The 24,918-nt window shown below is 46.8% G+C and overlaps 1 protein-coding gene across 1 annotated transcript in view; it reads right to left on the bottom strand.

The window, feature by feature from the left end:
• The window catches only part of Smoc2 (SPARC related modular calcium binding 2), a 196,558-nt gene that overhangs the window by 53,557 nt on the left and 118,083 nt on the right, over window positions 1–24,918 (bottom strand). Inside the window, exons 5-9 of the mRNA XM_036168709.1 lie at window positions 18,331–18,437; window positions 17,232–17,331; window positions 8,182–8,229; window positions 4,947–4,997; window positions 3,199–3,273 (exon numbers count right to left, since the gene is read on the bottom strand). Coding sequence (XP_036024602.1) covers window positions 3,199–3,273; window positions 4,947–4,997; window positions 8,182–8,229; window positions 17,232–17,331; window positions 18,331–18,437 — 381 coding nt within the window. The remainder of the gene's footprint in view (window positions 1–3,198; window positions 3,274–4,946; window positions 4,998–8,181; window positions 8,230–17,231; window positions 17,332–18,330; window positions 18,438–24,918) is intronic.

Here is a 24,918-nt window from a genome sequence, read left to right as displayed (position 1 = left end):
AAACACATGCTGGCAAGACTAATAATTCAGAAAGTAAATATTTCTTATGTAGCTACTATACATAAATTTTATTGACTAGGGGTCTCTTGTGTTTTCTTTGAGAGAATGGCTCCTGCTGTTACTCTGAACCCTGAAGCCTATTTGGCTTGTGCTCACCCTGTCTTATGATACCTACCATGGTACCCTACAGATTTTGTAGTAAAAGTAATATAATACTATTTTAGTATTAATTCATGGAAGAAATGCTGATTTATGTGTATACTTTTCATATAAAGGGAGAGCAGTGCATTTCCAGCTTGCCATGAACTGTAAAAGAGCATGTAAGGATTGCAGTAAGGTAAGTCAATGTTTAAAATACAGAGTAATAACTTGTACATTACTGCTCTCATAGTTGTTGTTATTTGTCAACCTGGGACAAAACCTAGGTAGGAAAGTACTCTGCTCCCAATAGCTGTGAGATGTCCTTCTGTACGTTGTGAATGTGTGTTGCTCTCATTGGTTGATAATAAAGCAGTTTTGGCCAATGGCAAGGCAAAATAAATTTAGATGGTACCATTAAAACTGAGGACAGAGAGGAAGAAAGTCAGAGTGGAGACAGACGCCACGAGCCTCTTATAAAGCAGGATGCTGGAGGACTGGTAAGCCATGGACCACATAGCAATAAATAGATTAATAGGACTGGGTTAATTCAAATGTAAGAGCTAGTTAATAATAGGCCTGAGCCATCAGCCAAACATTTATAATTAATATAAGCCTCTGTGTGATAATTTGGGAAGTGGCTGCTGGGGATCTGGGAGTTGCTGATGGGACAGAAACTCCCCACCATTTACAGCCAGTCTCCATTCTGAACCTTAAATATTTTATTAAATAAACATCTCTATGTCTGCCAAAGACGATTGTAAGTAAAGGTAGCTTTAAAAATAGAAATTAAATGCAAACAAAATTCTTCTTATGGTGCTAACAATAGCCAGGCCACAAAACACTAAGAGTATTCACAGCTTCACTGCTAGCACTGCTTTGAATGTCCTATGACACCATGTAGGAGCTAATTTTTTGACCCTCAGAAAGTAGATAACAGTTAAACATGAGCAAAACCTAATAGTTTCATAACCCATCTCTATAAATCAACTTAATGTCTCTGTTTTGAATTCTACTCATATATAGAAATTTAAAATAAACTATGATAACCTCTGCAATTATAGGTAAACTAGACTTTCCTCAAGCATTTTTTTTTCCAATGGTCCATATGCTGAAAGCTTGCTCAGTTGTTGAAGGTTAGTTATAATCGGCCCAATGCTTTGCCAACAGTGGCTGAGAGCTGATGCCCTTGTTCTAAGTTATCTGCCTAAGTTGAAATTCTTCCCAGAGCACAATTAAATGCACCTTTAAATTACACGTTTCCAGTGACTGTGTTTATAACCATCTGCATGTTTCTCAGATCAAAATCAGTCATGGCCATATTGCTTTTCCCATGAGAGGCTCTCAAGACCCATCAGTAAATCAATACATTGGAAATAAGCAATGATTTAATTATTTTCTCAATCACTAATTGTTTTGTATATGAGAGGGTTGAGCATACAGCACTCTACCCACTGAGATAACTTTTGCTAGCATGGTAATAGAATTGAATGAAATCATTTTTGAGGTTATGAGAGAGGCACACAGGTGAGTTTTTATATAGTAGGTGCTCTAATTAGCTTTAAGTACCAACTTGACACAGCCTAGAGTCACTTGAGAGAAAAGCCTCAGCTGAGGAATTGCCTAGATCATATCAGCCTGTGGGCGTATCTGTGAGGGAGTATCTTGATTGTTAATTAATGGACGGCCCAGTCTACTGTGAGAGGCTCCATTCCTAGGCAAATGATCCAGAACTGTCTAAAAAGCATGCTGAATATAAACAAGCCTGTCTGCAAGCCAGCAAGCAGCATCCCCCACGGTCCTGCCATACTTCTTTGGCTGCAAAATGAGTTCCTTGATCTGAGGTGATGCTGCGGGGAACAGTGAGCAGGCCTGCCTTCAAGTTCTTGCTTGAGCTCCTGCCTTGACTTCCCTCAATGGTGGCCTATGACATGGAATTGTAAGCTCAATAAACCCTTTACTACCCTAAGCTGCTTTTGGTCATAGCCACAGAAATAAAACTAAAACAACAGGGAAAGTTGTCTATAGCAATCATTGCTGAGGAAAAAGTATTTAAAGTTCCCTGCCATTTGCATACTTACTGGTAGTGAAAACTTTGGGTTCTACCCTTTCTCAGAGCAGCCAAGGCGGGAAGTCTCCATCAGGGACTAGGTGAGGCTCAGTCATTCAGAGCCAGGGCCAGGAGGAAACGGGTAGGGAGCATTGTGGGGTGGTGTTCACTCCTCAGGAGCCCACTGACCACTCCACGTAAGTCTTCTATAGCACCACTCAGGCCTCTTGTCTCACAAGCCAGCAAGCTTTCCCAAACAGAGGTCCCCTGAGGGTTTGAGATTGTACACCACCAGAGACAGCCTTCCTGTCAGCCGGTCCTCTTTATGTTGTCTATGGAGTCATGTAGATCCTTCCTATTCTGACCCGTGAAGCCCTAAGCACTCTTCTGTAGCATATCACATATGCACTTTGAAAGGATCATATAGCCCAGACAGTGTCACTGTGCCAGGATGCCCTTGGGAGTGGCTGCCTCTCATCTCTGTGCTCAAGGTCAATCCCAGGAAATTCCTGTGGTCACCCTGACCTTCCATGGCTGCCTATCCACTAACCCAGAGGGCAGATTCAGATTCTACAAAAGGCCAGAGGAAACAGCAAGACACCCACCCACTGTGCTCCATAAACTCCTGAAACTAGGATGTCACTAACAAGCTACATGGCTTGTCTACAAAATGTCAAAGCAGTCGCTTTGAAAGGTCAGCTCTTTCACTGCTGTTCTGTAGTAGGTACAATCCATACATCTGGAGGCTTTAATCTAAAACAGCCAAGTGTTCAGACAGTTCAGAAACTGCCTCAAAGAGAGCACTCACCAACAACCCCCCCTACACACACACACACACACACACACACACACACACACACACACACACACACGCCTGAAAGTACAGCCCGCTGCACAGCTGCACAGAACTCCTTCAGAGGATACAGAGAATTTAATAAAAAACATTTAAGTAACTTGCAGAAGATAAAACTCCTGAATTAAGTATGGAAGGACACCAGGTCCCAATTTACCTGAATTTTTGTTAGTCTTGTTCTGCCGACTTTTAACTTGCTCAGTCCAGAGTGTAGGATAACGTGATGCAATATCTAGACAAACAACAAGATGATGGACAGTTCATCAGGAAGCATGAAGTCCCTCAGCTAAGGAATTCAGTAAGTACCCTAACCCCACCCCCCAGTATAATGAATAAAGGTGTACTGCACCTTTTTAAAACACACAGTTAAAAATGGCTAAATGCACATGACAATAATATAAAATCTTCAATATATTTTTTCTTAATCTAAAAGTATAACTAAAAACTGAATAAAGGCAGATCCTAAGTGTTATAAAATACTCCAGTGTGAGCTGGGGGTGTAACTCAGTAGTGTAGTAACTTGCCTAGCACACAGGAGGCCCTAGGTTTGATCCCCAGCAACCTCTGAGTCAGGGATAAAGGGAGAGAGGAAGACAAGAGAAGAAGCAGCCCAATGCACAAACACATCCCATGTAGTAAAAGTAGTTACCCATGTAACATGAGATTCTCGCATAGTCAAATGATTCAACACAAAATAAAATATTTAAAATACAACTTTCATGTAACACCATTGAGGAAAGTATCCTCTTAAAACTGTTTACCAATGACTCCCTGTGGGAGACCTTGATTTAGGGGATGTGGGGATGCAGGGTGGCTTGGGAAAGAAGGCTGGGGAGTGGGAGGAGGGGGGATCTGTGGATAGTATGTGGAGTGAGTAGAAAATTTCATAATAAAGAAAAATGAAAAATAAAACTGTTTACCAAATGTGATTGACTATGTACGGCAGGGTCATTATTCTGCCTTGAGAACACAGACCGTGCACATCGCCTGGGTTTGAACCCCCTTCCATGTAGGACAAGCAGCCCTGAATTCTTATGGGTGGACTGGGGTTCTACAGGCTAGAGAGTTAACATGGCAGAACACAGAGTCCCTCCAGCACACACTAGTCACTGATGTTATTTGAAAAGCATGTGAGATTCCGTACTCCAGCCTTTGTTGTTGTTATGTTGTGCTTTCCTTATACATTTTCCCCAAAGCTGCTCCCATTTGACCTGAGAACATGATCAATGTCATAGACAATCCATTAAAGGTAAAAATCAGAAATCTATCCTTGTCACAAAGACCAGCTACATAAGTAGGGAAATAGCATATGTTATCACAACTTGGAAAAACCTGAATGCATCCATTTCCATTAACAAAATGACTACCGAAGTATTCTGCTCACAGAACCCCCATGGCAATGCGGAAAATCACCAGGAAAAGCAATGGTGCCTTGTGACACTGGAAATGGCCACACACAGCCAGCCTGCCCTGGACTATTTTGCATCAATATCAAGACATCCGTCTGATTTCTTGACACCCACAGTGAACTGATGTCTGCAGTCAAGCAAAGTGCCTGCTTGTCATTCTCTGCACTGCATGTGTGTGTGTGTGCTGGAGAGTTCTCTCGGGAAGGAACTAGCACATGACATGCTATCATGGTCCTCATTCTGCTCTTCATCTCTAGACCTACAGAAGCACAGTTTGATGTTACTTGACCGGTTTCCTGACCTTCCCAGGAGTTATCTTTCTGTGTACAATTTGGGTTGAGGAGTCTTTCTAGATCCACAAGTGAGTGACATCAGGCAGAACCCTTCTATGTGTGTCCAGATTATGAATAGCATTATACTCATAGTGACTCAATACCACTTCCCAGCCCCTGAACACCCTTCGCTGACCCCACCCAGTTCCCCATCACCAGCTCACCTTCTTCATCTCCTTGGGGCTGAGTCTCCAATGCTGGGGCTGCAGCATCATCTGAATTCAGAACGGAAAAGATTTGCAAGGAGACTACAATTATGAGAGTAAGCTAAGTAAGTGTGCATCCAGGCTGGAGCCCAGGACTTGTAAACCACCCCCACAGAACCTCCCCACACAGCCCAGCACAGAGCAAAAGCCAGCACCAAGGGGGCCCAGGTGGCAGCATGGACCCTGCTGCCTTGGGAGCGTCTACTCTCAATTGCTACGGGAACCTGAAAGCCACATGGGAGACTCTGGATGAAGCTCTAAACCATCAGGGCAGTGGCCATTACAGGACAGTAAGGGACAAGGGGAAAACGGTGAGCAGGAGGGCCTCGCTTTAGGAAAGAAAACTTGGTCTGCAGAGGCCACAGGTGGGGAAGAGGACAAAGACCACAGAGGCCGTTGTGGGAGCGGAAAATCCATTCCTGTGTGTGTTCCTATGCAGAGGCCACTTTGGGGGCCACAGTCTGGTCCAGCAAGGCTTCCCTTCCCCTCTTGTCCTTCCAGCCAGTTAGCAGTGGGATCACAGAGGGGACCCTTAGGAGTAGTGTGCATGGAGGCCGCGGTGTGGGAAGGAGTTGGTGAGAAGGCAGGGTGAACACTGAGAGGAATGGTCCTGGTTCCTGGAGGATAACCACCACTGAGCTTACTGACCACCTCCTGTGGATTCCCTGTGATGTTCAGGATCGGAGGACCTGACATAACAGTGACTGGGGGACCTGGTCTCTCCAACTCTCTCCCCACTGCTTTTTCTCACGTCTGCCCCAGACTTTTTAATATAGTCATTTCACAATCAGTGTATAAGACAAGGGCAGACATGGGCCTGGCTAGCTGGGACCCCACTGCATCCTCCAGCTGTCTAGAAGCCCCCCACAAGGCTTTCAGGAGAGCAAAGGAGGATTATTTTTTTAAACCTTTAATCATAAATAGTATCTTGACAAAAGTTAGTTGTCCAAACACCAAAAACACAATATGACTTAGATGGAGCATGCAAGCCTAATGTTTGCGGTGACAGTGACATGGGGGAAAGTTTGCTGTTGAACTATTTTATTTTCTAAGGAAGTAAAATGAAAGGAATTACACCTTTAAACCAAATTTAACATACTAAGGATCTTGAAAGATCAGCATGTGTGAGTCCTGGGGTGTTGGCCAAAACATTCTTGCTGGTGCGTAATTGCTGAGGATCAGGTCACCCTGATAAGGCATTCCCAAAGCCACAGGGTCCCTCCTGGATGAATGCAGGTCTGGCTGTGCGGAGTGAGGTGGGCACAATTCATGTCCAGCCTGTAGGTAGAGCTGTGCCCAGGCCCTGTCCATCCAGCTGAGGCCCCTGTGTGGGCTGCCCTCCACCCAACTCCCCACCTGACCTTGGGATGCTGTGTCTGGGTACCACAGGCCTATGGGAAGCGCAACCTAAACAGAGCGACAGTCTATAAAGCAGGGGAGCCATACTTTCCCTCCACAATTCTGCTGTGTCTCTCTTTTCTCTCTAAGCCTGGACTGTTGCTTCATGAACACATTCTTACTGTGCGTGTGTGCCCAGAGAGCAGTGGAGCTCTGCTCAGGAGCCTGCTTGTTCCTTGAATTCATTTTGTGCCCATATCCCAACTCCTTAGGGGTATTATCCAGTGGACCCCATGAGCACCCCAATAAGGAAATGCGCATGACGGTGGAATCACCTGCCTCTCTCTCCTCTCAGAATTCGGTTAATTCTCTACCCACAAACTGTCACTTCTTTTCTTAAAAACCAGCACTAAGAGCAACTGTTATCACTTGAGCATCCCTCTCTTCTCGGTGCCAACCATGCCCTCTCCTGTCCTCCTGCTCCAGCCAGAAGCTGCACTGCTTCCACCCACAGCTACCTCATGGTTCCCCCGTCAAGTGCCATGAAAGTGCCCTCCCATGAGTCCTCAGGTGTTCTCTAGACAAAATGGTCTAGGACGGTGCCTGCTTCAGACTCCTCAGAGCACAGTCCAAGCCTCTGTGGATGCTCCAGTCCTCTTTCTATCTACACAAGGCCTCTGCATATCTGCCCCGGGCCTCTCTGTATCTGCCCTGGGTCTCTCTGTATCTGCCCCAGGCCTCTCTGTATCTGCCCTGGATCTCTCTGTATCTGCCCTGGGTTGAGTAAACTCAGCTCTGTTTGTCTTGTCTTCATATTGCTTCTCCTTATCAAGTTTATTATACTATAACCCACAGGAGAGAGGAGAGAAATGCCTATGGTTATGTAAAAAAGAAAAAAAAAATTCATTTCATCTTGAAAATCTCTCCTGACTTCAAAGACTTAAAGCAGAACATGCGTCCCAGGGACTGGGGGGTGGAAACGGAGGAAGGTCAAGGAACAAAGGGACAGATCTTCCCAAGTTGTCTCAGTAGTCAGGTTATAGCCCGGGGGAGATGAACCTAACCATCAAGTGGCCCCTAAAGAAAGAAGGCAACTGCCTGCCTCTTCCTCAGAAGAGCACCTGCCACCTCCTCACAGACATGATCAGTGTCCTCAGTAATCTCTATGGCTTGGAATATGTGAAAAACCAGAATACTGAACCTCTATTCTCTCACTGAGTGCCTCTCTTGATGTTCCCCGAGTTACTCAGCCCACCTACAATAGAACTCAGTACACCTACAGGGACCCTGACATACCCACAGTATTGCCTGACACACCTACAGTTGAATGTGATACACCTAGAGTTGAACATGACACACCTGTTCAGTGTAGTTCACCTACAACTCAGCCTGACACATCTACGTAGTCCTCATAGACCCACAGTAGTATTTGGACCTGCCACATCCACAGTCTTACCTGACACATCCAAAGTTGTCCTCATACACCTGAAGTGTTCCCTGATAGTAAAACACAGCATCGCTACCTACAGTTGAACCTGCCACACCACAGTGTTACCTGACACATCACAGTTGTCTTCATACACTACAGTACTATATGACATACCTACAGCTGAACACAACACACCACAGTAGTCCTGAGCCCCTTTCAGGGGTCCCCACACAAGCTATAGCCAACACCCCTGAGTGTACTGCCTGCTCCACAGGGGAGTAGCAGAAGGCAGGGCTGGGTCCATGCTGCTGGAAGATCTGGGTAACAGTTTCCAACATAGCTGAGCTTTAAACTTGAGGGTCATTTAAAGGTACAATATCATCAAGTCTTCTATATCATCGTGCAAATTCATTTCAAGATACTTACCTGCTTTTCCTGCACCTTCCCGCTGGGGTAACTTTTCATTTATTGACCCTAAGAGAGGAAAATAAAGAATGGAATTATAAAACCCTACCAAATGGTTTCATCAACTAAGGAAAGCTGCTCCATCATTCCATTTTGGTAAGTTCAAAGTGCACTCTCATGTTCTAGTTAAATTACACACATCCCTGGCACTCCAGGGGAACTGTCATCCAAAATGGTAGTCCTGACAGCACAGGAGAGTCCCCATTTCTGAAGCTAGTGTGGAAGACCTTTATACACAGCAATAGATGCACCTGAAAAGATGCCACGGTCTCTTTGTCAGCACACATTCCCATGAGTATTGGAGCCACAAGGTACAGACGGGGTATAAAGCTAAAGAAAACCAAATCCTTGGCTTCAATTTGAGTGTGATTACAGGAAGGAAAATTACAGACTTGTCTTTTGTAGAGGGACACAGACCACTGAGAGACATAAGGAGTTTGAAGTTCTCACGGCAGTGAGGGACACAGGCTGAGGACTGCTCCGATGCTTGCTCCCGTGCAGACATGCTGTGGGTGCCTCTATTTCTACTGAACTTGTCTCCCTTCTATGTGAGGGCCATGCATTCACCACACATTTGTTGCTTTATGGAGAAAGGTAGGTGTTGATGCTGCACAGTGTGGACAAAAGTCTGAGACAGTACTCCTTTGTTTCCAATGCTGTCAGATCCCAACTTCTCCTATATCACCACCTGCTCAAGGTCTCAGAAAAAAGCTCTGGTCAGAAGGGAGACTAACCAGGGCCCCTCAGCAAAGACACCTCAACTTGTAATCTGTTACTTTTCAGTTGTAACTATGACACTAAAAGAGAGATCAACACTTCTATTAAGGGCAAAGATGGCTTTGTGTTGTTTCTGTTGCTGGTATTTCTTGAAAATCAGGGTAATATGTTGGGAGGCACAAAAGCACTGATTCCAAGGCTCCTGGAAGGCAGGAGGCAGCTCTCTACAGCCTGCTCTTTCCAGATGCTGCCTAAGCCACACCTGACAGACAGTGAGAAGGGCTGGACTGCCCGGCTCATCACCATGCACCTCTCCCAGATGTTGTTTGAGGCATGTACCTTCTTATTCCTATCTAAATTTTTCTCCCACTAGGGAGTGTGATCGTGTTCTATGGCTTCTGAGGTCAAGGTTTACCTTGGTAAGAATCAGAACCGGCCACTCTGCATCCCTGTCCCCTAGCCTCCCATCTTTGGGGACCAGCTTCCTACAGAGCTCCTGTGCTGACGCATCCTTGCATTCATCGGGTGGAGCTACGATGAATCTACACTTTCTCTCTTTTGACTGCAAATGACAGGACGTGGGTACTATTTCTGAGCATGTGTATGTGGGTTTTAATTTTTGATGGAAATAAAAATATTATAGGTAATTAAGCTACTCCCTGAAGAGAGCTTTGGCACTGAATTAAGGTAATCTTTTGTAATCTGAGGAGGAATCAATGCAAGCTGTTGACCAGAAAGCTGATTAGAGAGAGACAAGACCAGGAAAAGACAGGACAGCTTACCACCACCACTCCGGGGGCAGGGGTGGGGGGCACGGGAGGACCTGGGCAGGTTCTCTCTCAGCAGCCAGGGCTCTCCCCAGGACACCCAGGCCCCCCCATCAGCCCCTTCATTCGATTAGCATTTACCACTAGCCCAAAATAGTTCTATCTTGATCTTCATCTGCAGGACAGAGCTTTGCTTCAGAACCAAGTGTTCTGTCACACAGTCTGCCATCCAAACCTTGTGACACAGGGAATTTGACTTGGTGGAGTCTGGATTCTGTCCGGGATGGAGGATTCTGCAGCTTTCTGTCCCAGCCTCCCTGCAAGGTGCTGGCCTGAAGAACTGGCAAGGGAGCTCAGCACAGATCTGCAGCCAGGACAGTGGGCAAATGAAGGGAACCCAGGACCAATGGAGCAGCTTGGATCCCTCACAGTGCTTGCTTGTCTTTGGTGTCCACAGTGGGATGGCCCCTGCTGTGTAGCTCTCCAGACCAGCACCAGAAGGGCATGATAAAAGTCCTCTATCGATCGGTGAGCTTCTTTCTCCTGAAGGGAGCTTTCTAAGGCAGGGGGCATTTCTGGTGAAGGAAATCAATGGAAGGGGAGTGCCTACGAATTACAAAAGGGTACTAGACTCTTGATCTTGCAGCCCACATACTTGGTTAAACTATAGATCCAGCTTACTTGGCAAGAACAGAGGGCTGCCCACAGCCTCACCAAAGGCAGTGCCCTGATGACACACTAGCTTTTTTCCCAAATAAGAGATGAAGGTGTGTGGTGTGGACACCAGGGAAGCAGCAGGTGTGAGCAGCTGGGCTAAAAGAGCCAATGTCTCCTTCAGAACACAGTTAACACAGCATGAGTGGTCCTTTCCAGAAATCACAGACTCCACAGATCCCATGGGAGGGCAGGGAGGTTGGGTAGAAACCCAGGACCTGGCTCTCCCTGTTAGGGTGAGCATTTCCCTTTGTCACTTAGCAGGGACCAGTGGCTTCTGCTCTCTCCCTCTCTAACAAAATGGTATGAGCATAGCACAAAAGATCAATCCAGTACCAAAGGATGCAGCACAGCAGGAGAGGAGAGGCTGTGGGCCTCAGTGCCTCCCAGCTCTGCAACCTGGGCAGACATCTGAATTCATCTCTCTAAACCCATTTTCTCACCTACTAAATAGGCAGAGTGTATGGGGACTGTCATCCTATCACTCGGCTGAGGCATGGGGGGGGGGGAGATCTCAAATTTGAGGCTGGCCTGGGAGGCACCGCAAGACTGCCCCAAGATCAGCTGCAACCCCGGAGTGTCAGATGGGCAGTGTGGTGAACCCATGACCCCCCCCCGAGGAAGGAAACTAGCAGCAATGTGGTCCACCCCCTCAAAATGACCCATGGCTTTGCTCTGTGTGCTCCACATGTAGATGGTGAAGAAGCATGCTTGCTACTTAGCACAGAGATCTCATGGCCACACCACTGTGGCCTCAGCCATGAGCTTTCTCCAACTCATTTGCTCATTTGTAAAATCATTTGACAGACCATCATGTGCTGCTGGATAAACAGCATGGGAACACAGTACCAGGAAGCCCAGTCTAATGCAGGGAGAAGTGTTCAGTAGAGACACAGGCACCCACAGCATGTCTGTGTGGGAAGCAAGTACCTGAGCAGGCCTCATCCTGTGTCTCTAGCCGTTCTGAGAGCTGACAATAGCTCAAGACTAGTTCCTACTGTTACACCCAAAACACAGATAAGGAAACTGAGACCTGCAGCCAGCAGGAGCATCAGGCTAGCAAGAGTGAAGATGCTGTGAGGGCTGCATCCACAGTCCTCCTTTGGGCCCTGGAAGCTCATTCTACAGTCTTCCAGTCAATCCACCTACCCACAAGGCCGTTAACCTGAAGTGCAGCCCACATGGATTCCTAGGCCTAAAGTTCAAGTACGGCTCCTTAAAGTATCTGAGGGACCCTCATGCCACCTCCTTACTCCTGGGGCTGCTGAGGGAACAAGGCACTAGTCACTGGCCATTTATTCTCTTCCATGACTGGGACCTGACTGCTCCTTCCCAGCTGTGGGGGCTCCAGACTGGTTACGGGAATCTCTGCTCAAACAGCCTGAGCCAGCTCCATGTCTAAAAGTTTGCATTGCTTTCATCAAGACAAAGAAGAGGCAATGCCTTCTTGCAGCTGATGCAGAGCTCACCCTTCCTGCTCTTCTGGGTGCTACAGTGCCTTGGGAATGCAGCCTACACCGAGGGAATCGCTTCGGTGTCTCGCATCTACTGCGCAATCTTTGGAGGATTTAACAGAGAGAAGCAACACCATGGGTGGGCACGCCATGGCTCTCTACACACGTTGCACTCACAGTCATGGGTTCTGGGGCTGACCCAGGAATATAGACCATCCTCTGCGAGGGTCACAAGGGAAATGAAGAGGTGACGCTTGTTTTAAGGTTTGCAGTCTGTCTCCAGGAGTCCCCAGGGGTCACTCTTCACATGAGCAACATAATCTGGGACCACTTACTTATAAAAGGCCTCTTAATTTTTTTCAGAGAGTTTATTAGAATACATAGGGGGAAAGCCCTGTGTGGACTATGTATGGCAAAGGGAAGTTCACCAGGGTTCTGTTAAATTAATTTTACAAAGACTGTGCTAGCTGAGGCCGGGGACTATCTAACTTCTTTATCAACTTGTTGAAAGATCCTCTGGTCCAATCTAAAGCCTTTTGTGGTTTATCCCTGGGTCTTCCACAACTGAAGTCTTTGGACCAAGAAAGCAGATTGTAGCAGCAGAGATGGATGTGAGAAGATTCCAGAAGAGATCACGAACCTGCACAGTCCTGTCAGAATGGCTACCAAACTGCAAGTCACAAGTTTGAACATTCAAAACCTTGTTCGTAATGGTCGGGGCAGGCGGTGGGTGGCTGTCTGCTGCCCTGGCACCTTTGGTGTGTTTCTGTCTTGTTGGACAAGATCTCTGGCCCTTTTCTGAAGCATCTTCCTGCCAGCAGGTCCAGGGCCCAGTCTTTGGTGTGGAGGACAGTGGTACAATGTCGCCACATACAAGCCATGCTCTTTCTGTCCCTCTTAAGAGAATTGAAATCTGAAGGCTGCTTAAAGGCTGAGATGTCACTAAGGTCCAGGTGAAGACTCTCAGAATATAGTGATGCTAAAAGTCCTTTCATGGGAAGGTGGCTGGGAGGTTAATCACACTCACTGCTGTTGTAGAAGACCTGAGTTCTGTTCTAAGCACTCACAACAGGCAGCTCACAACTACCTGTAACTCCAGTTCCAAGGGAACTGATACCCTCCGTCCTCTGCCGCCATATGTAAACACACGCACATAAATGCACAGGCACACATACACACATAAATAAAATAATAACCAGTCTTTTTGAAGTCTTTGTATGAAGGGTCAGCCTGTGATATCTTAAGCCTGGCTAGGAATGAGCTCTCTGTCAGTGCTTAGGGTGGAGAAATGAGGCTAAAATCTGAAGCTCTTTCCAAATTACAGATTTAGCCAGATATAGACATTGGAGGAAAGATTCTTTGTTTTTAACATCTGAATCTATGCCAAGCCATGTCAGTGTTTTAAAAGGAAGAGAGAGGGTGCAGGAGAAGGGAGAAAAAAGAGAAGGAGGGAGAGATAGAATGAAAATAAAACCCCTGAAGAATAAATATGACCAGCTGAATGAACAACAGTCATGGGAAGGCCCAACTCCCTTTGGCACAGGACACGAGGATAGGAGAATATGGATGCTTTGCTGTTTTTCTTGGACATTCCTGGTGCTAGAGAGGATCTGCAAGCATTGTCTACAGACCAGGGGCTCTAAGTCTGCAGGGTTCCATGAAGGACCTGCTCTCCAGGCACCTGCTCTCAGGAGGGGAGACAGGAAGTCACCTGGGAACACCTGGGTACCTCTAAAGCATCATTTGTTTTCAACCCCACTCCACTACTCTTCCTTGAAGTTATTCCCTCACTATTGTGTTCCCCACAATATTGTGCACCCTAATAAACTTATCTGGGGCCAGAGAACAGACAGCCACTAGATACAGAGCCACAAATGGTGGCTAGAAAATGGGAAGAGTAAGCCATAGCAGAAGTTGGGCGGTGGTGGTACACGCCTTTAATCCCAGCACTTGGGAGGCAGAGCCAAGTGGATCTCTGTGTGTTCTAAGATACAGCCAGCATGGTGACACACGCCCAGAAAGCGAGTCTTTAATCCCAGGGAGTGGGGGCAGAAAAAGAAAGATATATAAGGCGTGAAAATCAGGCACCGGAGTTAGCTAAGCATTTGGCTGGATAAGCATTCAGGCTTTCAAGCAACAGTTCAGCTGAGAACCATTGGGATGAGGACACAGAAGCTTGCAGTCTGAGGAAACAAGACCAGTTGAGGAACTGACGAGGTGAGGAAACCGTGGCTTGTTCTGTTTCTCTGATCTTCCAGCATTCACCCCAATAACTGGCCTCAGATTTGTTCTTATTAATAAGACCTGTTAAGATTCCTACTACACCTCACCTCCCCAAAAGTCTTTCTCCAGGTGTCCCTCCCTCTTTCTATACCTGCCTGTGGGCAGACATAATCCAAAAGGCATCAGGGTCAATAGCACTCGGGAATGAGACCCTCTCCCATACCTGCCAACCTGTCCTTATTTATGAGAGCCGCCCCTCTGTGGTGCTTTTCTGGATTTTACTGGACAGAGCAAATGGTGTCCTGTACGCGCCGTAATGCTTGTTCACGGCCGGCCCAGCCTCCAGGCTATGGCAGTGTCTGCCAGGCTCCACTCAGTGCTGGCTCCCTGTGGCCAGTGCTTGGCAATGACTGTAGTAACAGTGAACAGTGAGCAAGCTTCTTGAAACACAAGTCTAGACAGGAGCACTACAAGAGCCAGCCAAGCACTGTCCTGTGGGGAGACAGAGGCCGCTGGCTCAGGAATGCCCACTGAGGAAGGAGACAGAACTGGGAAGAGCAGGTTAAAGGGGCTTGATCTCTCCAGACTTCGCCATCTGCCTGAGCCCTCTGCCCCTCACACCGAGATCTGCACCCAGGAATAGGACAGGGAGGTCACTGGTTTATGGGCTAGTTATGTGGCCATCGGGGAGGTTGGCATGAAGGAAGCCGGTGAAAGAGACTGACTTTTTCAAGACAACTGTGGATCAGCACTGAGCATGTAAACATAAAACAATCAAGGTGAATGGGATGTTAACTGTGACTGTCAACTTGACCGGATCTGGAAGCAACTAAGACGTAAGCCACTCGGGGATACCTGTGAGGGGTTTTTTCTTTTCCTTTTCTTCTTCTTCTTTTTTTTTTTTTTTTTTGAATCAGGGTTTTTGAAGTGGGAAGATACCCTAAATGTAGACATTACCTTCCTATGGCAGTCACATAAAAGGAGGCCTCTTTGCCTCGTTACCTTTCAGTTGCTGTGGTCACTGTTGCTACATTCCTTTGTCGATGCCAGAACAGCCTCTACCATGTACTGAAGACCAGTGATAACCCAGGAATTCTCCAGGCTCTTGGCACCAGGTTGGAACTGTGGAGGAATCCAGCCTCACGGTCTGATTAGCTACTGAAGACAGCCACTACTACAGGACTACCTGAATCATATAATGCAAGTCCATCTGATAAATCCACTTTGCTGCGTGTCCATCCTGTCAGTCTGTCCCCTGTGGTCACTACAGGACACCCCCCGCCCCCCGCAGGCTAGAGGTTGTGTCTGCTTGGAGTTGTAAATTCCCTGCCCTGTGTTGTGCTTTCTTGTGACTCCTCTGACTCACACAGATGGATGTCAGCACCATGGCACCAGTGAGAGAGACGGGGGTGTGTCTGTCTGCACGGCTGTTTACCCTACTGGGAGTCCAGCACTCTGCAGTGTTTCATCCTACAGACACCAACAGACTGGTCCCAGGGTTTGGTTTGTGCAGCCAGGGCTGCTATAGGCCTCCCACATGTCTGCAGCACACAGCTGTGTTTTTCCAGGGTCCATTCCAGAAGGAAAGAGCCAGACCCTTAGTGACCGGCACACACACTGCCATGGATGGTCCATTCTTCTGTCCTTACCAGCTCACCACAGAGTCCCCCGCTGTGTTTCTGTCTCCAGGCCTGTGTTCTGAGAGGCCCCCTGGGATTCTAAGACACAAGGACACCTTCCTCTAGGAAGTGCCACTACTTTGACACTTCGGAACTACCCAAGCACCACACACTAGTTTTTTAAACAAAGAACCAGACTATGCTCTCACATGCAATGTCAATGTAAACGATGGCAATGGAGCATCTGTGCGCAGTCACACACCACTGAAAAGCTGGTAAGTCTATTCCAGAAGCAAAGGCTGTTCCATCTGCACGCAGCACCCCAACAATCTTACACACCACTCTGAGGGAGTGCTTTCACAGAGAACTCAGCTTTCCTGACAACATGGCTAGGATCATGGAAGGCGCCATGTGCTCTGCCTTCTCGAAGGAGGGGAGGTTCCATGCAAAGCACTCCACTCAGGTGCAAACGGAGCAACATGTGATGGGATCACACCAAGGCCCACGGGACACTCTCCGTTTCTCCTTCCCGTCTTTCCTCCACAAGTGTGTATGGAACTATTCAATGTAAACATTAGCTTGTGGGGAAAAAAAATTATCACTGTATAGGCTTCAAGGGCAAAACAGATTTGAAATAAAACAAACGTATTTCCAGTCCCACATGACACACGTCACGTGGGTTTCAGAGATGGATGGTCATCGAAATACAGGATTTGTTACATGACACTGAGGCCACAGAAATGAGCTCTGACCTGTGCCCAGTTCCTCTGCCTGGGTCACAATAACAAACAGAATCTCAACAGGCCGTGCCTGTCCTTAAATAGAAAACGAAGCTGACGGTTAACTCCAAACACTAACATTTCAACCCTTAAAGGACAGACTTGTTTTGTGTTGCTGGCCACTGATAGGTTTGCCTGTTTCCATATTACAGCCCAGAAACTTTGATGACAAGATCATTCAGCTTCATCAGACTGTCTCCCAGCAAGTCAGGCCCTGGCTGGAAATCGTTTCACATAAAAATGATCTGAATCATTTATAACCTTTTTTGGTAAAATATTAATGGAAAAGGGACCATTTTATAGACTGAGGCTGCCAGCCGTGTTACTTTCAGTACATGGAGCTCCCGTCTGAGTAATAAAATATCACACATAAACGTCTGGAAACTGAACTGTGAGGCATGATCCATTTTCTCTTTGAAAAATCCACGTATATAAGAGCAGGACCTTTTTGCTTTTTTTGGCCAGAGAAAACAATGGGTCATTCAAGCTGGTGACTCGAGCCTCTGTGGTTATATTTTCAAATGACTCAAGGCCAGTGTGTCCCTAGGGTGAGCTGTCCCCTGCCACAGCATGTAGACGAAAGTGCTTTCTTTTTTCCTTCTGGTCGACGAGGAGTGATGTATCCAGCCAGCTCACCCTGACTCTCTAAATGTCCTTTTGATTTGTGAGTAAATAGGAGTGACATGACCAAGAGAAATGGAAAGTGATTTCTACAGAGCCAACGTTAGTCAGACCTACCAGGGCACCTGGGTGTCTTGTGGGCCACAGCGGTGCCACTGATGGGCCTTCCATTTGGTGTAACGCACCAACAGTAACCCGTGTAGCTGTGACACTGGACCTGCAGGAAAAAGACAGGAAGGTGAGCTAACCACAGGCAACTCTCCTGCAGAGTCACCTCAGAGGCCTTAGGATGGCTGAGACGCTCAGGTGATGCATTTGGCTACTCAGTGGAAGCTGTGTGCTGAACTTCACCACAAATGTGTGGGGAAAAAGGAACCAACTTACTTTACTGCATAGCAGTGAGAGCTGGGCCCTGCTGCAAAGACCCTCAAGCCCTCTCCTCATGGAGAGGCCAGGAGGTTTTTCAACATGCTGACAGGTGACCAGCAGTGAAGATGCATTTCTACAGTCCCTTCTGGGTCCCCCAGGGCCCACTATCTGACTTTCAGGTCATTACAGCCTAGGCAACATCCAGCAGTAGTACCAGCTCTTCCTCATGCCATCCCTTCCGCTCTCATCTCCCAATGTCACATGACTATGCTGAGACAGGTGGACTCACTTCTCATGAGATCACAAGTGTTGATGACAGAATGCTTTTACCGACCCCAGAACCTACGACACTGGTGTCATACTGCAGTCAGTGCCCCCCTCCCCCGCAACAGCACTGACTGTCCATCAGAACCAAGCTATTTTGGACACTGAGTTTGGCCAACGACACGACCACGGGCAAGCCATGACCTGATGTGGCAGCATCCAACTGTGGACTCAGTGGGATGCCTGAGTCATGGGGCTCATGAATGAGCTAAGCTACAGCCAAAGTCAGAGCTCAGCCCATTGACCAGGGCAGATGAGCCTCACTGAGAGAACTGCCCGTGCTATATTCATGTAGACAAAGATGCACCCATCATAGCTGTGGTGTAGACACCTGCACCAGCCAGGGTCTGGAAACTTCTCTCACATACCTAGTTATACTGTGAGGCTCTTGAGCTGGATACCTCAGAAACAAGATGACTACTTCCCACTCGATGGCTCTGGCTCCTTCCCCTTCACCCTCCCCTATCCCTGGTACCTCAGCCACATTGGCCCAGGCTCAGACTCTCCCAGCAGCATGAGTCACCTGACTATAGGTGCCATCATCATTGCATTCTGGGATGAACACTTGCTGGAACTCCTTCCGGGCCTGCTCCTGGGTATACTTCCTCTCAGCCACACACCTGGACACATCTGTGGGAAGACCAGGGCAGGAGGGGAAGACAACAGATGACATTCTAAGAGGCAAGCACAAGCTGTTGACGATGCTGCCTGCCTGGCTGGCAGGAACCACCTAGCACAGTGGTTACCTCCCTCTTGGTCCCACAAGAGCTGGGAAGAGCATCCTCATTCCCCATGCTGTGTGGAAGGGAAATAGAGGCTGGGAACACTCCCAGAAATGTGTCTGTGGGAAGCAGGTAAGTCTGGCTTCCTGAAAACAAGATGCAGGCTCTGCCAGGACCCTGTTGTAGTGGGTAGCCATCCCAGCCTTGGCCTGGAAGTTCCAACCCCCATTGATGCTTTGGTAATAGTCACACCCACAAGGCGGAGCTGAGGGAGGAAGCTGAAGACCCAGGATTGAGAGGAGAGGGCTCTCTTGGCTCTGGGACCCTGGACACTGGAGGTAGACTGAGCAGAGTTCTCCAGAGAACACTGCCGGACTGCGCCATACCTTTGCCAGACCCTGTAACCTACCCCTTCATTTGTAAGTTACCCCACAAAATAAACCTCCCTTTTAACTACGTGGAGTGGCCTTAATAATTTCACCAATACCCTGAGATGCATCCAGAAGTAGATGGGAGCCCAGAAGACACAGTTCAACTCAGATCATAGGTAGCCAACTTAGAGGCAGGTGCTGGGCCCCTCACAGCTTGGGACCTCACATCCCACTGTAGCCCAACACCTGTCGGAGCTGAGGCCACCTTCAAAAGGAGTCAAGACTCCTCTCTAGGATCTTAAAATATGTGCCAAACTGTTAGGGAAACATGATAAAAAGCTAAACATCCCATAGCCCATGCAACAAAATGAGGATGTCACAGTGATTTATTTAGTGATAGGAAGCGTGAGGACTCCAAGAACCAATGATTGGTTAAAAACAGAAAAGTTCAAAAACATCTAAGAAGGCTTCACAAGGAGTTCAGTGGTAAAATGCAGCCTCGGGACATCAGGCCCTGGGCTCAATCTTCCACGTGAATACAGAAAATATATTTAGGGCCAGCAAGATGGTTCCCTGGGCAAAGGCACATGCCAACAAACTTGCTGACCTACATTCAATTCTCAGGATCCACATAGTGGAAGGGAAAACCAACTCTTACAAGCTGTCCCCTGACCTCCTCTATTTGTGTACTGTGGCATGTGTGCCTGCATGCATGCATGCGTGCACGTGCACACATACACACACACACACACACACACACACACACACACACACGGATGGATGGATGGATGGATGATGGAAAGACAGATATACATGAAAATAAATATAAATAAGGTGATGTAATTCTAAAAATTTAAAGTACATTTGATTTCCCTCTGGGGAAAAATGTATCTGTACATGTGAGCAGAAGAGTTAAGTCCTCACAGAGGGAGAGAAAATGTTTGTTTGTTTGTTTGTTTGTTTGTTTGTTGTTTTCCCTCTTCTGTTGACCAGAACAGAACCTGGCAGGCGCCTGAGAACCACAGGTGAATTCCTGGCTCATTTCAGATGCCAGCAAGGAGGGTTCAGGGGTGGGTCTACCACTGTGACTTGTCTCATGGTGCTGCAGAGAGGATAACAAGTCCTAAGAGGGAAATCCACTGAAACACTGTCAGGTCTGCCGCCATGGGCTCCATGCTCTGTGCACTGCAAGTCTCAGCCTTCTTCAGCCACCATCATATCACCACACTGAATTTAATCCTGGAGAAGGATCCATTGCCAACATTCCCGTCTTGTGGTTGAAATGACCAGTGACCAGATTAAGAGTATTGCAGCCTCTCCCCTCCAAGAGACACCTCATCCTAAAGTGTCCATTCCTCTTCTCTCCAGTTATTCCCACGAGCTACAACCTACACTGTCATTGTGAGTACTGACCAGATGCATCAGCGTTAGCCCAGCACCTCTGGGGCACGTGGGGGCTCTGCAAGAACTTCTCGGACAAAGCTAGCTGAGGGTCGTCCAGATTTTCTCAGGGCCTTTCCTGTGTCATTGGCACATCAGACACAGTGTGTGGTTGTCACACACCTGCACATCTGAGAGGCATCCTCCACCTGCTCTAACCTCCAGCCATCTTGGCCTCTGACCTGGCATCTGGTGCTCCTAGAATATAGTTTAATTTTTTTACGTGTGTGTGTGTGTGTGTGTGTGTGTGTGTGTGTGTGTGTGTGAGAGAGAGAGAGAGAGAGAGAGAGAGAGAGAGAGAATGTGTGTGTGAGAGAGAGTATATACGTATGTGTGTGATAGAGTGTGTGTGTGAGAGAGACAGAGAGAGGAGAGACAGAGAATGTGTATGTGTGTGATAAAGAGAGAGAGAATGTGTGTGAGAGGGAGGAGAGAGAGAATGTGTGTATGTGAGAAAGAGTATGTGGGTGGAGAGAGAGAATGTGTGTGTGAGAGAGAGAAAGTGTGTGTGATAGAGTATGTATGTGTGTGAGAGAGAGAGTGTGTGTGAGAGAGAGAAAGAGAGAATGTGTGTATGTGAGAGAAAGAGGGTGTGTGTGTGTGATAGAGTATATATGTGTGTCTGTGAGAGAGAGTGTGTGTATGTGAGAGAGAATGTGTGTATGTGAGAGAAAAAGTGTGTGTGTGATAGAGTATGTATGTGTATATGAGAGAGAGTACATGTGAGAGAGATGGAGGCAGAGAGTATGTGTGAGAAAGACAGACAGAGGCAGATGAGACAGGTTGTGGGGAGCACCTGTGCATGTGCATGTGAAGGTCAGAGGTCTACATTCACTGTCTCCTCCCGTCACTCTGTTTTGAAGCCGGATGTCTCACCGAACCTGGAGCTCACCCATTAGGCTGGATTGGCTGGCCAGCAAGCACTGCCTCCCTAGAGTGAGGATTTGAAGCGTTTGCTGCTGTTTCTAGCTTTGTATGTGGGTGCTGGAAATTGAACTCAGGTCTTCAAGACTGAGTTATCCCTTTACTGAATGAGCCATCTTTTTGGACCAGCACTTTAATAAGGTCTGCATTCACAGAGCGGAAACCATGGATTTGCCGTCTCATCCTTATTACTATTTGTTTAGACTAACTTGTGGCCTCTCTACCTAAAGAGAAAAATGGTAAGAACTTTAGCTTGCAGGGTCTCAGCTAGGGAAAAGATGGAACCATAAGATATTCCTAATACTTGAGCCATCATGAAACATTCCAAAAGAGCATAATTAAAAAAAAGAAAAAAAACAAAAACAAAAAAAAAAAACAGGGCTGGAGAGACGGCTCAGCAGTTAAGAGCACTGGCTGCTCTTCCAGAGGACCCAGGTTCAATTCCCAGCACCCACATGGCAGCTCACAGCTGTCTGTAACTCCCAGTTCCAGTGGACCCGACACCCTCATGCAGGCAAAACACCAATGCATATAAATAAATTATTTTAAAAGGATTAAAAAAATAAAAACAACAAAACAAAAAAACTTGTGGGTTTCATCCTTGGCTTGAACATCTCTAAAGACTTCCTGTCACCCCTGTTCAAGCCATCCTCCTGCTTGAAATTCTGTATAATAGGATGCTCATTCCAAGTTCATGGCTGGCATGTCCCAGGCTAGTTTGTCATAAGAGACAATGACAGCAGCAGCCTGCAATCTGTAAGATCAATGTGTCAGTTACCGACCACCCCCTGTTGGCCAAGGCCAGCTGCCTGCCATGCCTCACTCCACACATCTGCCGTCAAGTTTGTTCAAGGTCTCCACCAGGAGATCTATCTTCCCGTGGCATGATCTGGAGGGGATTTACAGTCCGAAATAGCAACATCTCCTTGTATTCTTCCCCTGAATCTAAACTAATATGCGTCTGATGTGCACGGCCACACAGAAATCAAAATCTCAGACACCTTGAACATTATATTTTTCCAAACCTAAATTTTCAGTCAGTTTTGAAGAACAGACTAGAAATACTCTTTTAGCAGAGTTTCATTTACTGGTGTTAAATTTGTCTTACTGTTCTTATTCTTTATTCTTATGTAGATACTTTAGAAAATAAACAACTTTCCTGTTCAGGGGCCTTGTTGAGATTGTTTACTCTGGGCCTTTTGCTTCTTTTCTGAATATTAAATCCTCAAAACCCAAGCAAAATAAATATTATTGTGGTACCACTGAACGGTACATAAAAAGTCCCCCTTTAGCCATTTTCCAGTTCAGGTCAGTGGCATTTACTACATTCCTGATGGTGGGTGACCACAGCACTCTGCCGCCTCCATCCTCTGCGGCTCCAGGACATTGCTGTCACCCTGGAAAGAATCCCGTGTCCAGCCCAGACACCCTCCACCCCACCTGCGTTCTACATCTATAGATTTGCCTACTCTGGACATTTTGTGAGAACCACATGCCGATACTTCCTCACAGCAGACCCCAGCTGCATTGTGGGTCAGGGGCCAACATTTCCTGATTTGTTCACCCAGCTATCCACTGATAGACACTGGCTGATCCCATCTTTCGGTACCATGCACATGCTGCCCTGAATATCTGCAGGTCAGCTCTGAGCACCTGCTTTCATGTCCTCTGGGTTCAAACATAGGAGTAGAATTGCTGCACACAGTTGACTTTGTCACTAATGGTAGAGCTGCTGAGACTTCCACATGGGCTGAACGGTGTCACGTCCCATTGACAGGACAGGGGTTATAATGCTCCACCTATGTATCTGCCAATATTTATCTCTTCTCTCCTTTTAAACTGCCCTCACCATCTTAGTAAGCACACTCTTGGTGCTTTTAAGACTATGGTTAATTTCTATGTCATAGGAAAACTCAATTTAACTAGAAATCCCAATTTTAATGTTCTCACTATGGCTGGAGAGACGGGTCAACAGTTAAGAGCACTGGCCGCTCTTCCAAGGGGCCAAGATCAGGTCTCAGGACCCATATTAGGTAGCTCACAACCAGGTGTAACTCCAGCTCCAGGGGATCCAATGCCCTCTTCTAGTTTCTATTGGTAAACACACACACACACACACACACACACACACACACACACACACACACACACATATATACACACTCACACACACACACACACACACTCACACACATATATACACACTCACACACATATACACTCTCTCACACACACTCACACATATATACACACACTCACACACACATACACACACTCACACACACACATACACACACTCACACACACATATACACACACTCACACACACACTCACACATATATACACACACTCACACACATACACACACTTACACACATACTCACAAACACATATGCACACACAGAGCATATACTCACACAGACACATACACATAAGAAATTCCAATTAAATATATTTATTAATAATTTAATCACCTAACTGTATGTAACTTACTTTTTTGTTTGTTTTTTGCAGGAGCTGAGGACTGAACCCAGGGCCTTGCGCTTGCTAGGCAAGTGCTCTACCACTGAGCTAAATCCCCAACCCGTAATTTACTTTTTACTAGAACAGAGAAATATCTTTGATGCAGATTTAATTGGACATTTTGAAGACCTTTTGGTCTGACCTGAAAGAGTCAAGACTTCACAAATAAGGCAGCAAGGCACCATCAGACAGAAGTTTCTGATACATTGTTGATTAATACTAATCTATTTTGGAAACAACTTTTTTTTTCCAATCTCAATTGAAGAGTAAAATAGATCCTGTGGGGACACATGATTGAGTATAAATTTATATTATCCCCAAAACCATGGTGCTTGCTATGAAGAAGCAATGGACAGTGGTTTGCTGTGGTTATTTCTGCTATTTTTTTTTAATAGAAAGCAAATGATTTCCCTTCTTGCTCAAATCACTCAGAAGAGAATCAAGCAGCCATTGGAAGGGGTGGCTCCTACCGAGCAATCTTAGTGAGAAAGAGTCTCAGATGAGCAGTCAGAGGGCACTTGCTGAAAGCTTGTGTGAAGAAGCAGCTCATGGTCTCTGGGCACAGTGCTCAGTGGGTGCCTCCTTCAGGGACCCCTGTTCAATGGAAGCAGAAAAAGACCAACGTTCCCAGGGCTCTACTCACTCCCACCAGGCCGAGATGTTTGCATGCCAAACTACAGACGGCTTGTCTATCTCGGCCTTCACTTGCTTTCTTCCACTGTGATAAATAAAGCAAGAGTAACTTGGAAAGCAGAGCATTTATTTCGATTATATTTCCATGTTACAGTCCAACACTGGAGGAAGCCGGGGCAGGAACTCAAGCAGGAACCTGGAGGAAGACACCCAAGCAGAGGCCATGAGGAATGCTGCTGACTGGCTTACTCCACATGGCTTGCTCAGCCTGCTTTCTTATAGAACTACCTGCCCAGGGGTGGCCCCACTCACCATGGGCTGGGCCTTCCCCTAGCAATTATTAATCAAGAAAATGTCCTCACAGGCTTGCCTACAGATGATCTGATGGAGACATTTTCTCAACTAAGGTTCCTCTTCCCAGATAATTCTAGCTTATGTCAAATTGTCCAAAAACAAAACAAAACAAAACAAAAAAAAAAAAAAAAAAACACACCAAA

The sequence above is a fragment of the Onychomys torridus genome, chromosome 19 (genome assembly GCF_903995425.1).
Source record: "Onychomys torridus chromosome 19, mOncTor1.1, whole genome shotgun sequence".
Lineage (NCBI taxonomy): Eukaryota > Metazoa > Chordata > Mammalia > Rodentia > Cricetidae > Onychomys > Onychomys torridus.
This window is presented reverse-complemented; position numbering and strand designations above follow the sequence as displayed.